Raw genomic sequence first — 14,236 nt, forward strand, 5'->3', positions numbered from 1 at the left:
TGAAATTGAATTTAATTGAAGTGCGATAACAATGAAAAGCAAAGCAATGGAAATAAACTTGAATCTAAATGACATGAAAATATAAATTGAACAAGAATTGAAACTTACACTAGGAAAAGGAAGAACTCGCTACACTAGGTGCTTGAAAATAAAATCCTAAGTCTAGGAAAAGAAAAGTGCGAGACGAAAGATAGGTTTGTCTGTTTGATGTTCTGTCTCTGTGTCTTCACTTGGTGATGTTTATATAGGGCACTCGTCAGCCCATGGGCTGGCCATTGACTGGCCAATGTCAACTCTTCTTAAAGATCTTTCCTTTTGAAGCCCTCCTAAATCCGTGGGATTGCATTGATTGAGATATTCTGACATGCTTGATTCTTCCTTGCTTTGGAACTTTCGGATTTATCAAACTCATTGATTTCTTTCCTTGTGATGCTTCCGTTACGTGCATATGATCCTCCGAAAATCTGGGCTTGAATTGGTGGCTTAAACTTGGGCCTCCGATTTCTCTTATATTGCCACCCATATAATATACATTAAATTCCAAATATATATAAGCCTAAAATGGGATGAATAAGGCTTAAACTTGGGAGCTGGCCGCACATGCGTATTCATCTACTTATATATACTTATATATATATGTATATATATATAATATTATATTATCACAATATATGAGATGGAGGGCTTAAGCTTGGGAGCTGGCCGTACATGCAACAACAATTGCATTTATATATATATAATATCAATACAATATTAGATAAAGGAAGTTCAATAAAGCCCCGGCCGCATGTTTTGAAGTTCCAGCCCCACTTATTTGAATATATATATATATATATATATATATATAATAATACAACTAAACTTTCCAACTCAAACAAATCCTTTAGCCCAATTTGCAAATAACCTAGATGCCCCAAACGTGGCCATTTCCACACTTTAGTCTAAAAACCTTCGGCCGCATCTTCCTCTCAATATACTTCGGCCGCATGTCCCTTGGAAAAACCCCCGGCCGCACTCTAGCCATACTTCGCACACACTTGGCCGCCTTCAATCTCCAACCACGCTTGAAATAAAATCCGACCTCGATTGAGCAAGGCCCGACCGCACCTGGTTGCCCAGCTCCGTACCCGGCCGTGCCTTCCAGCAGACCCGGCCGCAACTTGCGAGCCCAAGCTCCTTCGACCGCGCCCAACCATGTTCGCACGTAGCCCGGCCGCATTCAAAACCTCAAGCTATTTTGGCTGCTTCCTACTAGCCTTCAAGCTTCGGCCGTAGCTCCGCAACTCAAGTACTCGGCCGCAATTTTCCAGATTTGGCCACGCCCAGCTGTCTCGCAAGCCCATGTTTTTTTTCTAGTCGTGCCCGGCCTTTTCGCAAGTTCCCACTCTCGACCGCTGTTCCTCCAATCAGGTTGTGTCCGGCTTTGCATTTGAAAACCCGGCTGGGCATAATCCAGCCGCCCTTCTTGAAGCTCCAAACCCGATTGCCAAGTTTCAATATCCCAAGCCGCTTGAATTTCATCAAGTGCTCGGATTGGGTGGATTTTCAACACGCCCAAACAGGTATATAAGATTCAAATAATAAGTACCAATTACCAATTAGTTGAGTCTCTCTTTCCCAAGAATGCTTCTTAAGACTTCTTAGGAATTGTATTTAAAGGAAAGAATAGGGTGCATGGAAAGTACAAATTATGAGAATTGTTCCAAGTTGCATGCAACTCATCATTTGACACTCCAAAATTCTGACCCTCCTTCTATCACAAAACCCTACGCACAGAGCTAGCTAGGGGCCATGGAGCTCTTGATGGTGATGTGTTTGCTTGCTCTTTTCTATGGTCTCTCCTGCCTCCATAAGATAGTTCTGCGAAGGAGAGACCATGCCTGCTATCTGCTGGCCTATGAGTGCTACATGCCCACAGATGACATGATGCTCCACACTGATTCTTGTGTTAAAATTGTCACATGGAACAAGAATCTAGGGTTGGAGGAATTCAGGTTTCTCTTAAAAACAATTGTCAATTCCGGCATCGGTGAGGAAACTTATTGCCCAAAAAACATCATTGAAGGCCGAGAAGATGATCCAACCCGATCAGATGAGCTTTCGGAGATGGACGAAGTCATCTTCGACACATTGGACAAGCTCTTTGCTAAGTTTAGTGCAATTTCTCCATCACAAATCGACATTCTTGTGGTCAATGTGTCCATGTTCAGCCCTGCACCCTCTCTAACATCCCGTATAGTAAACCGCTACAAGATGAGGGAGGACATCAAGACCTTCAACCTCTCAAGAATGGGCTGCAGTGCAAGCCTCATTGCCATTGATGTTGTGCAAAACCTGTTCAAGTCGTACAAGAACGTGAACGCCATTGTTGTAAGCACAGAATCCATATCTCCTCATTGGTACTGCGGCAAAGAAAAATCCTTGATGCTCACCAACTGTCTATTTCGTTCGGGAGGGTGTTCTATGCTGCTCACAAACAACAGAGACCTAAAGCACCAAGCCAAGTTGAAACTAAATCATTTGGTGCGAATGCATACTGGCTCAAGTGATGAAGCATATAACTGTTGTACACAGGTGGAAGATGAGAGTGGATATAAAGGTTTTCGTCTTACCAAATACCTTGTAAAAGCAGCAAGTCAGGGATTTACAATGAACCTCCAAGTTCTAGTACCAAAAGTGCTTCCACTTAGAGAAATACTTAGGTACCTGGTGGTATCTAAGCTTAGAAGTGCCAAAAGCCAAAAGCTAAAAGCAGATGAGGGAGTTGGGTTGAATCTTAAGACCGGGATTGAGCACTTCTGCATTCACCCTGGTGGAAGAGCAATCATAGATGGGATTGGTAAGAGCTTGGGGCTAAGTGATTATGATGTTGAGCCATCTAGAATGGCACTTCCCAGGTTTGGCAACACATCAGCTGCTGGGTTTTGGTATGCTTTGGGATACATGAAGGCCAAGAAGAGGCTTAAGAAGGGCAATAGGATTCTGATGAGTGGATTTGGAGTAGGTTTTAAGTGCAACAATATTGTGTGGGAAGTGCTCAAGGACTTGGATGATGCCAATGTTTGGAAAGACTGCATAGACAGCTACCCTCCTAATACCCTAGTCAATCCATTTATGGAGAAGTATAGTTGGCTCAATGATGAAATTCTAAACTTTGTTAGGTTTGATTTTTCTCAATTAGCTGCTTAATTTTGGACTATGTCGGGTATGAATACAAATACATCGATACAATACCATTCGCCGATACGACAAATCTCAAAAAACAAGGATACTGGTAAGCACCTTACGGTGATTAAAATAATATATATATATTATATATGAGTTTTTGTATGTTATTGGTTAAGTGTTGACATTTTCCTTGCATGTTTGTTGGAAGTTGCTCGATAAAGGGTACCTGCTGTACAATAAAGGATTTGTTTCTGAAATTGCATTGTATATTTTTATTGTAATGATAAACATGTATTTTAATAATAAAAATGTAATTTTATTGATAATTAGATCATATTTAGGACTATTGATATATTGACCAAATGCTGATGATAATTGAAGGATATTATTGAAGCCGAAATTTATCTGATATTATCGATATTTATACGATAAGTACACAGATATGTTCCAAAATATCCCCCTCCCCCAAAAATGATAACATCCCCGATATTTCAGTCCTTGGTCGTGATCATCATTACCTGTTTCAAAAGATACAGATATGAAATTACAGCTACACACTAGCGAGTGGGCTTGGATGTATTATGCCCCCAGCCCAAAAGCTTTGTTATGTTAATCATATAACTGGGTTTTTTTCTTTAAAACTGTGTGTTAAAACAACTGACTACATAAGAATATGTTGTGGAGGTAGAGTTGCAATATCTAGATGAATCTTTCATTATTGGGTGTTGTGAGATCATGTGGGATGTTGGAGGTGATGTGGACTTTTTTGGCCGGGTAGATGTTGAGCGGTAAGGCCCTTTCACTTTTGGTGCTTCTAGTTTCAAGTTCAAGCAGAATATGTTGTTCTCAAAATCTCTCTAATGCATTGGTGGTGCAAGGACTCTTCTTGATCATCTATATGTTAACTCTCAATGAGTTAGGCTTCATTTGTAATGTTTATCCGTCAATGTCTTGCTGGATGTATTTTTCCAAATTTATTGTATTTACCTCCTGGATGTATTTCTCCAAATTTATTGTATTACCTCCATTTGGAGTGTATTCTTCTTGTATATCTCTTTTATTTGCCCCTATATTAATGAAATTCTACTTGTTTAAAAAAAAACACACACACACAAGTGGCCACCAAAGAAGGACAAGGATTTACAAGAATATTTAATGAAGTGTCAGTTCCAACTAAACTTTTACTTGAATTATAAGGGGCAAACACAGAAGTGCGCCCCTCCAAAAATAGGCGTATGCCATTTAAAGCGACGAGCACACGGTATTCTTTAGTAAAAGGCGAAAGAATAGTTCGCTTTGTGCTCAACGCATGGCTCCGTGACATTGACACCCAGAGACTGCTTTCCTATATACTAACTACCCTGCATTGTTTTAGCTACGCATGTCGATGTGGGACTTATAGTGGCTTGTGTTTTTGACTTATATTGCGGTCAACATACTAAAACTTAACTCAGCAAAGACCATACCAGCGTTTCAGGATCTCCCCTTGATTGTATTTCAGGCCATTCCTCCACAACTCTGTTGGTGTATTCTCAGCATCATGACGACTCATTTTCTTTTGCTCCACTTTCAAGTTCAGCTGCTTCTCTTTGATGCCCTCTAGTTTGATTTGCATTTCTTTATATTTTCACTCTTCAAACTTTGCTCGTATCAAGTTTGATTTGCCCCTTTTCAGTTCCTAGCCAAGTTTCAAGAAGAACCCATTGCCAGAAAACTCTTATTTGTCTCTTTTTGCGTTTTTGATATTTGGGCGTTTGCTTTCCCTCGTCTTCATCAGGCTGCTGTTTTTGTTTTGTTTTTTGTTTTACTGCTACACACACATTGTTTAGGCTCCAAAAATGTATTGAATGAGTTGGCCAATGCCATCCTTACCATCAGAAGGTAAATCAGTAAAAGCCCACATAACATCCAGTAAACAAAGCACTTCTCAAATAAATCAACACTGTTGTTTTTAAAGAAATTTATAAGACAATAATGTATGAACAAATCAGTGCTTGGCATTAATTTTGGTTTTGGAAGAGGTATGGCAACTTGGCAAGTGTAGATATGGAGTATCACTCCCTCTCAATGATTTGAATACTTGTCTCAAAGCTTATCTCCAATTAATGCTCAGTCATGGCTTGCCATACTGTTTATTATTGGTTGTTCCTCTGTCTGACTATATTTACTTGTTCATCAAAATGAGTACCTATTATTTGAGCCCCCTTTCTTTAAAAGAAATTCAAAACCCCTCTTCTCTGATCTCTCACCTGGCTCTATAAGTTTGTTCTCCGAAGGAGAGACCAGTCGTGCTATCTGCTGGCCTATGAGTGCTACAAGGCCCCAGAGGACATGAAGCTCCACACTGATTCATGCGTAAAAATTGTTACGAAGAACAAGAATCTGGGATTGGAGGAATTCAGGTTTCTCTTGAAAACTGTTGTCAATTCCGGCATTGGTGATGTAGAAAATATATTTCCTTGTATTTGATAGATTACACAAAGTCCCTATTTATTCTAGTACAGGATATCTACTTAAGGTAGGAAATAATATAGACATGAATACAATTCAATTTACAGCAGGAAAGGCTAATTGCTAGGAGGAGATTGTGAAGTTGATTTCTGTATAGGCTAAGAAAGGAAAGTTGGTTAACACCCCCCCCCCCCCCCTCCAAAACTCACAATTTTGGAAGACATATGCTAATGGCGGGGTTTGTGAAGAGCTTTGGTGAACAGGTCCGCAGGTTGGTCGACAGAAGGAATAAAGCAAACTTGATGACTTCCAAGAGCAACCTTTTCACGGACATAGTGATAGTCCAACTCAATGTGACGTGTGCGAGCATGGAAAACTGGATTGGCAGCCACGTACGTGGTGCTAAGATTGTCACAAAAGAGTTGGACTCGGAACCGAAGACGCACACGCAATTCATGAAGAAGGGAGCATATCCAAGTGGTTTCGGCACAAGCATGAGAGAGGGCACGATATTTCGACTCTGTACTAGAGCACAAGATTGTGGGCTGTTTCTTGGAACATCATGAGATGAGGTTAGTTCCAAGAGTAATCACATATCCAGTGGTTGACCGACGAGAATCGGGGCACCCAGCCCAATCCGCATCAGAGTAGGCAGAGAGGCAAGCGGCTGCAGTTTGAGGAGTGAAGGTGAGGCCGAGGTCAATAGTGCCCTTGATGTACCTAAGGATCCATTTGGCGGCAACAAGGTGAGAGGTGCGAGGGGCACTCATGAACTGGGCAACAGTGTTGACGGCAAAGGATATGTCAGGACGAGTAAGTGTGAGATACTGTAAACTGCCAACAAGCTCGTGATACTCGGTAGGGTTGGAGATGATAGCACCATCAGAGACAGAGAGGAGAACCTTGGCAGCCAATGCAGTAGATGCTGGTTTAGAGTTGAGGAGATTGGCTTTCTATAAAAGATCATGTGCATATTTGAGTTGATTGATGTGGAGAGTACCATCCTTGTGAAGAACCTGTAAACCCAAGAAATAGCTGAGCGGACCAAGGTCTTTGATGTCAAAGTGGCCACCTGAAAGAGAGATGAATTGTTGGAGATGAGTGGAATCACTGCCAGTTACCACAATGTCGTCGACATATAGAAGAAGAAAGATGGTATGGGATGCCTGTTGTAATGAAGTGTCAGCTTGGCTTCGTGTAAAACCCATAAAGAGAAGGAAAGTACTGATGTGATGGAACCAAGCACGAGGTGCTTGTTTGAGGCCATAGAGTGCCTTGTGGAGCTTGCAAACATAAGAAGGACGAGTGGGATCAATGAAACCAGGGGGTTGAGCCATGTAGACATCTTCTTGAAGAAACCCATGGAGAAAGGCATTTTTGACATCAAGTTGACGAAGGGACCAACCACGAGAAATTGCAAGACTGAGAACAATGCGAATGGTGGCAAGCTTGACAACAGGACTGAAGGTTTCAGCATAGTCTATGCCCGGAAGTTAATGAAACCCTTTGGCAACTAGACGAGCTTTGTAGCATTCAATGGAGCCGTCAGAGTGACCCTTAATTTGAAAAACCCACTTGCACCCAACCAAGTTCTGAGACAGAGAGGAATGAACCAAAGACCATGTGTGATTTTTGAGGAGTGCATTGATCTCTTCAGTCATGGCGTCACGCCATTCAGGATGCTTAGTGGCATGTGAAAAACAAGTAGGTTCAGTATGCTCAACAACAGTTAATAAGGCACGGGGAATGAGATATTTGACAGTGCCATCGGTATGAAGCTTGGGCTTTTGAATGCCATCTTGAAGACGGGTGCGCATGCGTGAAACAAGGGCAGGAGATTGCGGAGCTGCTGGAACCGGGGGGGTCGGAGCTGCTGGAACCGGGGGGTTCGGAACTGCTGGAACCGGGGGGTTCGGAGCTGCTGAAACCGGGGGGTTCGGAGCTACTGAAATCAGGGGGTTCGTAGCTGCTGGAACTGGGAGGTTCAGAGCTGCTGGAATAGGGGCAGGCGCAAGCGGAGAAAGCTGTATGCAAGGGCGTTGGGAATAAGTTTGGAGCAATGGCTGGGATAAAGCAGAAGAAGTGTCGTTGAGTGGACCATGGCTTGTGACTGCAGCAGCGGGAAAGGTGCGCACCAGGGAGGTGCCGTGAGGTTGCGAGTCTGAGACAGGAGTGATCAATACGGGCCCAGGTGCGGAGAAGGGCAGAATTGGGTGGAATTCAATATCCACATACTCTGAAGAAGATGATACCTGCAAATGCTCAAATGGAAAATGCATTTCGTTAAATAAAACATGGCGGGACGTGTAAACACGACCCGTGGAGAGATGTAAACAATGGTAACCTTTGTGGTGAGAACTGTATCCAAGGAAAACACATTCAAGGGTGCGATTGGTGAGTTTATTTTTAGTATATGGTCCAAGGTAAGGGAAACAAGAACACCCAAACACTCAGAGATGAGAGTAGGAGGGAGGATGTTGGAAGAGACGATTGTATGGGGTGTCCCATTGAAGATTAGGAGTAGGTAAGAGGTTTATGAGATGGACAGCAGTGAGGGCAGCTTCGACCCAAAGATTGTGGGGAGTGTGAGAAGTGGTAAGGAGGGTATGGATCATGGTGGCAATGTGTCTGTGTTTACGTTCAGCTAGGCCATTTTGTTAGGGAGTGTGAGGACATGAGAAACGTTGATGGATGCCTAGCTGACTGCAAAGATCATAGAAAGCATTATTGACATATTCAGTGCCATTGTCACTTTGAAGGATTTGCACAGTGGCGTGAAATTGATTTTTAACCATGGCAAGAAAGGTTTGAAAGTGAGAAAAGACCTCATTTTTACGGTGCATAGGATAGATCCAGGAGTAACGGGAAAAGTCATTTGTAAACAAGACATAATAGCGATAACCAGTGACAGAAATGATCGGGGACATCCATACATTAGAGTGAATTAAATAAAAGGGAGATGGGGCAAATGTTTTATTACTAATAAAGGATAGTTTGGTGGATTTGCTAAGTGCACAATCCTTACAGAAAGCATGAGAAATTTTAGAGCCTAGAGATGGCGCTAAGTGAGAGAGCACAAGATGGGATGGATGGCCAAGGCGACGATGCCAAGCAGGAGAGTGCACGGTGGTAAGAGCACGAGGGATAGTGGACGAGTGAGAGGAGAGAGAAAGTGGGTAAAGACCATCTTTAGAAGGGCCCTGAAAGAGTAACGAACCAGTACGTAAGTCATAGATTTGATAAAAGTCGGGAGTAAAGACAAAGAAAACTAAATTATCACGAGTAAAACGAGCAACAGAAAGAAGATTAGTACGAAGAGAGGGAAGACAAAAGACATTTTGAAGAGAAAATTTATGAGAACCTAAAGGAAGAGGAAGAGAGCCAGTATGAGAGATAGAGAGAGAATCTCCATTACCAAGAAATACAGAATTATTACCCTGATATGGCTGTTGATTTTGGAGATTAGAAGAGCTACCAGTCATATGATGAGTGGCACTTGTGTCAGGGTACCAAGTGGAGTCAGGTGGTTGCATGAATTGAGCCCCAGCAAAGGAAGGAAAAGATTCTGGGCCATTGTAGCGATGGGGACATGTTGCAATAGTATGTTGATTGGTATTGCAGGTGGTGCACCAAGCGGGTCCCAAGACACCAGGAGCTGAGTTGGGCTGGGCAGATTGGGCCTAAGGAGGCTGAAAGGAAGGCCAGTTGCTTTGAGATCCAGAACTTGGTGAAAAAGGAGGCCACGGTCGATTAGGCCATTGGGGCTGCTGGGAGCCATTCCACGGGTTGCTCTAGGAAGATGAGAAGTTGCGCCAGTCACCACGGCTGCAACCGCGCCAGCCACCGCGCCTGTTGCTGGAAGAGCCACCACCACGGTGAGAAAGGAAGGAAGTAGGACCGGTGGTGTGGGAAGAGGATTGAGTGGCCATTAGCGCTGTGTTTTGATCAGGAGAGATTCTAGGAGCCTGTGCGTCAAAAGCTAACAAACGAGCACAAAGATCAGCAAAGTTAGGAAGCGGAGGAAAATTGAGAATTGTCGTGACGAGCACTTTGTAATCGGGTCCTAAACCCCGAAGCACAGCAGTGACAAGTTCTTTTGGGGAGACAGGTTCATTGATGGTAGCCAATGAATCGGCAAGGGACTTAGCATGACGAAGGTAAGCATCAATGGGTTGAGAGCCTTTTTTGCAAATCCATAAGTTGAAAACAAAGTGCAAATTCGATGGCCATAATGGATTGATAGAAGTGGCGTTGGAGACATTCCCAGAGATCTCGAGCAGAGGTGCAGCCAACGGTGAGAGAGAGAATAGACTCAGAGAGTGTACTAGTGATGTAGCTAACAATGAGTTGGTCTTGTTGGTACCACTGAGCATGGGCGGGATTGGTTTGGGTAAGAGTGGCGGTGGTGGTTGTGGATGTTTCAGTGGAAGAAGTGGAGGTTTGGGCAGAAGGTTGTTTATGAGTGCCATCAATAAATTTCCAGAGGTCATGACCAACTAAAAAGAGTTTGAGTTGGCGGAGCCAAAGAAGATAGTTGGAGTCAGTAAGCTTGATAAAATGAGAAGAGTTTGGGCTAAGGAGGGAGATGGTGGATTGGATCGAATAAGGGAGAGGGAGGAAACTCTAGGTTAGGCTGATACCATGTAGAAAATATATTTCCTTGTATTTGATAGATTACACAAAGTCCCTATTTATGCTAGTACAGGATATCTACTTAAGGTAGGAAATAATATAGACATGAATACAATTCAATTTACAGCAGGAAAGGCTAATATCGTGAAGTTGACTTCTGTGTAGGCTAGGAAAGGAAAGCTGCGTTAACAGGTGAGCAAACTTACTGCCCACGAAACATCATTGAAGGTCAAAATTCAACCCGGGCAGATGAGCTTTGTGAGATGGATGGTATCATATTTGACACACTTGACAAGCTTTTTGCCAGGCCTACTTCAACTTCTCCGTCACAAATTAACATTCTGGTTGTCAATGTATCAATGTTCTCCCCTGCACCCTCTCTAACATCTCGTACAATAAATCGTTACAAGATGAGGGATGACACCAAGACCTTTAACCTCTCAGGAGTACCAGTCTCATTTCTATTGATGTTGTACAAAACTTGTTCAAGTCATACAAAAACGCAAATGCACTTGTTGTAAGCACAGAATCCATAGGTCCTAACTGGTATTGTGGCAAAGAAAAGTCCATGATGCTCACCAATTGTCTGTTCCGCTCGGGAGGGTGTTCGATGCTGTTCACAAACAACAGAGGCCTAAAGCACCAAGTCATGTTGAAGTTAAAACATTTGGTGCCAACCCGCGTTGGCTCAAGTGATGAAGCTTATAATTGTTGCATACAGGCAGAAGATGAGAGTGGATATCAAGGTTTTCGCCTTACCAAAAACCTTGTAAAAGCAGCAACTCAAGGATTTACAATCAACCTCCAAGTTCTAGTACCAAAAGTGCTTCCGCTAAGAGAAATTCTCAGGTATCTGCTGGCATCTCTGCTTCATAATTTAAGTACTAAGAGCCAAAAGCTAGAAGCAGCTGGGGGAGATGGTGTGAAACTGAATCTTAAGACTGGGATTGAGCACTTTTGCATTCACCCTGGTGGAAGAGCAATCATAGATGGGATTGGTAAGAGCTTGGGGCTAAGTGATTATGATGTTGAGCCATCTAGAATGGCTCTTCACAGGTTTGGCAACAAATCAGCTGCTGGGTTTTGGTATGCTTTGGGATACATGGAGGCCAAGAATAGGCTCAAGAAGGGCAAAAGAATTCTGATGAGTGGATTTGGAGCAGGTTTTAAGTGCAACAATGTTGTGTGGGAAGTGGTCAAGGACTTGGATGATGCCAATGTTTGGAAAGATTGCATAGACAGCTACCCTCCTAATACCCTTGTCAATCCCTTCATGGAGAAGTATAGTTGGCTCAATGATGAAATTCTAAACTTTGATAGGTTTGATTTTTCTCAATTAGCTGCTTAATTTGAGATCTTATTGGTTAAGTATCAATGTTTTAGTAAATCTCATTACGAACCCAGAGCTGGTGTTTCTACATTAGTGCATCTCAGATACCAAAAGAATGTGTAATAAAAGGTGGGGCTTGGTTAACATGAATTCAACATCCGGGCGTTAAGTTTATTTTTTCATAAATACCAGACATATTTAGCATTCCTGGTAATAAAAATTTCAAGAATTGAATTGTTAGGGGCACCCACAGAGGTGCCACCCCTTCAAAAATAGCCGTATGCCACTTAAAGCGACGAGCACACGGTGTTCTTTAGTAAAAGGCGAAAGAATAGTTCGCTAAGTCAAGCAAAATCTTAAAGCTTAGCTCTTTAGCACAAGCTCATCCTAGAAAACAAGTTAACTCAAGTCAAATTCAATTGTGAAAAAGTCGAGTCACTGAAAGCACACATATGATGTCAAAAGTGTTGTTTTTTCATAAATTCAAGACAATGAAAAAGTGAAGAAAAATAAATATGTAATATATATATATATATATATATATATATGATTGTAAATGGATCGAATTTGGATCATATTCGAATTATCATATTGAATTTATAAATTCATATTCAACACGTATTGAATTCAAATCGGGTCGAATTATTAGATTGAGAATTTTAGTCCATCTCCCATTAATTATTTAGGATTATAACCTCCTATCTACCTAAATATATATCACTCAATCTTATCAATAATTTTTGCAAAAAGAAAATAACATTCTTATCAATAATTGAATGGGGTGGGTGCGTTCGATCATGACTTGCGCTTACTGCCTAACTATACTTCTTAATGAATACCTGCTTTTTTTTTATAGATATGTGGTATATATCCTTCAAATAATAAGTACCAATTACCAATTAGTTGAGTATCTCTTTCCCAAGAATGCTTCTTAAGAATTGTATTTAAAGGAAAGAATAGGTTGTATGGAAAGTACACAAATTATGCGAATTGTTCCAAGTTGCATGCAACTCATCATTTGACACTCCACAATTCTGACCCCCCTCCTTCTATCACAAAACCCTACACACAGAGCTAGCTAGGGCCATGGAGCTCTTGATGGTGTTGTGTTTGCTTGCTCTTTTCTATGGTCTCTCCTGCCTCCATAAGATAGTTCTGCGAAGGAGAGATCAGGCCTGCTATCTGTTGGCCTATGAGTGCTACATGCCCACAGATGACATGATGCTCCACACTGATTCTTGTGTCAAAGTCGTCATACGGAACAAGAATCTTGGGTTGGAGGAGTTCAGGTTTCTCTTGAAAACAATTGTCAATTCCGGCATCGGTGAGGAAACTTATTGCCCAAAAAACATCATTGAAGGCCGAGAAGATGATGCAACCCGAGCAGATGAGCTTTCGGAGATGGACGACGTCATGTTTGACACATTGGACAAGCTATTTGCTAAGTTTAGTGCAATTTCTCCATCAGAAATCGACATTCTTGTGGTCAATGTGTCCATGTTCAGCCCTGCACCCTCTCTAACATCTCGTATAGTCAACCGCTACAAGATGAGGGAGGACATCAAGACCTTCAACCTCTCAGGAATGGGCTGCAGTGCAAGCCTCATTGCCATTGATGTTGTGCAAAACCTATTCAAGTCTTACAAGAACGTGAACGCCATTGTTGTAAGCACAGAATCCATATCTCCTCATTGGTACTGCGGCAAAGAAAAATCCATGATGCTCACAAACTGTCTGTTTCGCTCGGGAGGGTGTTCGATGCTGTTCACAAACAACAGAGACCTAAAGCACCAAGCCAAGTTGAAACTAAATCATTTGGTGCGAATGCATACTGGCTCAAGTGATGAAGCATATAACTGTTGTATACAGGTGGAAGATGAGAGTGGATATAAAGGTTTTCGCCTTACCAAATACCTTGTAAAAGCAGCAACTCAGGGATTTACAATGAACCTCCAAGTTCTAGTACCAAAAGTGCTTCCACTGAGAGAAATACTTAGGTACCTTGTGGTATCTAAGCTTAAAAGTGCCAAAAGCCAGAAGCTAAAAGCAGATGAGGGAGTTGGGTTGAATCTTAAGACCGGGATTGAGCACTTCTGTATTCACCCTGGTGGAAGAGCAATCATAGATGGGATTGGTAAGAGCTTGGGGCTAAGTGATTATGATGTTGAGCCATCTAGAATGGCACTTTACAGGTTTGGCAACACATCAGCTGCTGGGTTTTGGTATGCTTTGGGATACATGGAGGCCAAGAAGAGGCTCAAGAAGGGCAACCGAATTCTGATGAGTGGATTTGGAGCAGGTTTTAAGTGCAACAATATTGTGTGGGAAGTGCTCAAGGACTTGGATGATGCCAATGTTTGGAAAGACTGCATAGACAGCTACCCTCCTAATACCCTAGTCAATCCATTCATGGAGAAGTACAGTTGGATCGATGATGAAACTCTAAACTTCGTTAGGTTTGATTTTTCTCAATTAGCTGCTTAATTTTGGACTATGTTTTATGGGTACGAATATGAATATACCGATATAATAATAATAATAATAATAATATATATATATATATATATATATATATTATATGAGTTTTTGTATGTTATTGGTTAAATGTTGACATTTTCCTTGCATGTTTGTTGGAAGTTGCTTGATAAAGGGTAC

General features: G+C 42.0%; 1 protein-coding gene, 2 non-coding genes and 2 pseudogenes across 3 annotated transcripts; 3 read left to right on the forward strand and 2 right to left on the reverse strand.

Annotated features, from left to right (window-relative positions):
* The first annotated feature begins 1,712 nt into the window (after positions 1–1,712).
* LOC110756680 (3-ketoacyl-CoA synthase 19 pseudogene) lies at positions 1,713–3,189 on the forward strand (annotated as a pseudogene).
* A 1,180-nt stretch (positions 3,190–4,369) lies between these two features.
* LOC148296995 (U5 spliceosomal RNA) lies at positions 4,370–4,483 on the reverse strand. The gene has a single exon (XR_015834247.1). It is a non-coding gene; the product is annotated as a U5 spliceosomal RNA (small nuclear RNA).
* Positions 4,484–10,446: 5,963 nt separating this feature from the next.
* On the forward strand, positions 10,447–11,599 carry LOC110756659 (3-ketoacyl-CoA synthase 19 pseudogene; annotated as a pseudogene).
* Positions 11,600–11,822: 223 nt separating this feature from the next.
* LOC148296996 (U5 spliceosomal RNA) lies at positions 11,823–11,935 on the reverse strand. Its single transcript, XR_015834259.1, has one exon. It is a non-coding gene; the product is annotated as a U5 spliceosomal RNA (small nuclear RNA).
* Positions 11,936–12,500: 565 nt separating this feature from the next.
* On the forward strand, positions 12,501–14,176 carry LOC148296997 (3-ketoacyl-CoA synthase 19-like). The gene has a single exon (XM_088247955.1). It carries the CDS (start codon positions 12,668–12,670, stop codon positions 14,063–14,065), a length of 1,398 nt encoding a protein of 465 aa, XP_088104081.1. The 5' UTR covers positions 12,501–12,667; the 3' UTR covers positions 14,066–14,176.
* The last annotated feature ends 60 nt before the right edge of the window (positions 14,177–14,236 follow it).

The sequence above is a fragment of the Prunus avium genome, chromosome 2, assembly GCF_965620075.1.
Source record: "Prunus avium chromosome 2, drPruAviu1.hap1.1, whole genome shotgun sequence".
NCBI lineage: Eukaryota > Viridiplantae > Streptophyta > Magnoliopsida > Rosales > Rosaceae > Prunus > Prunus avium.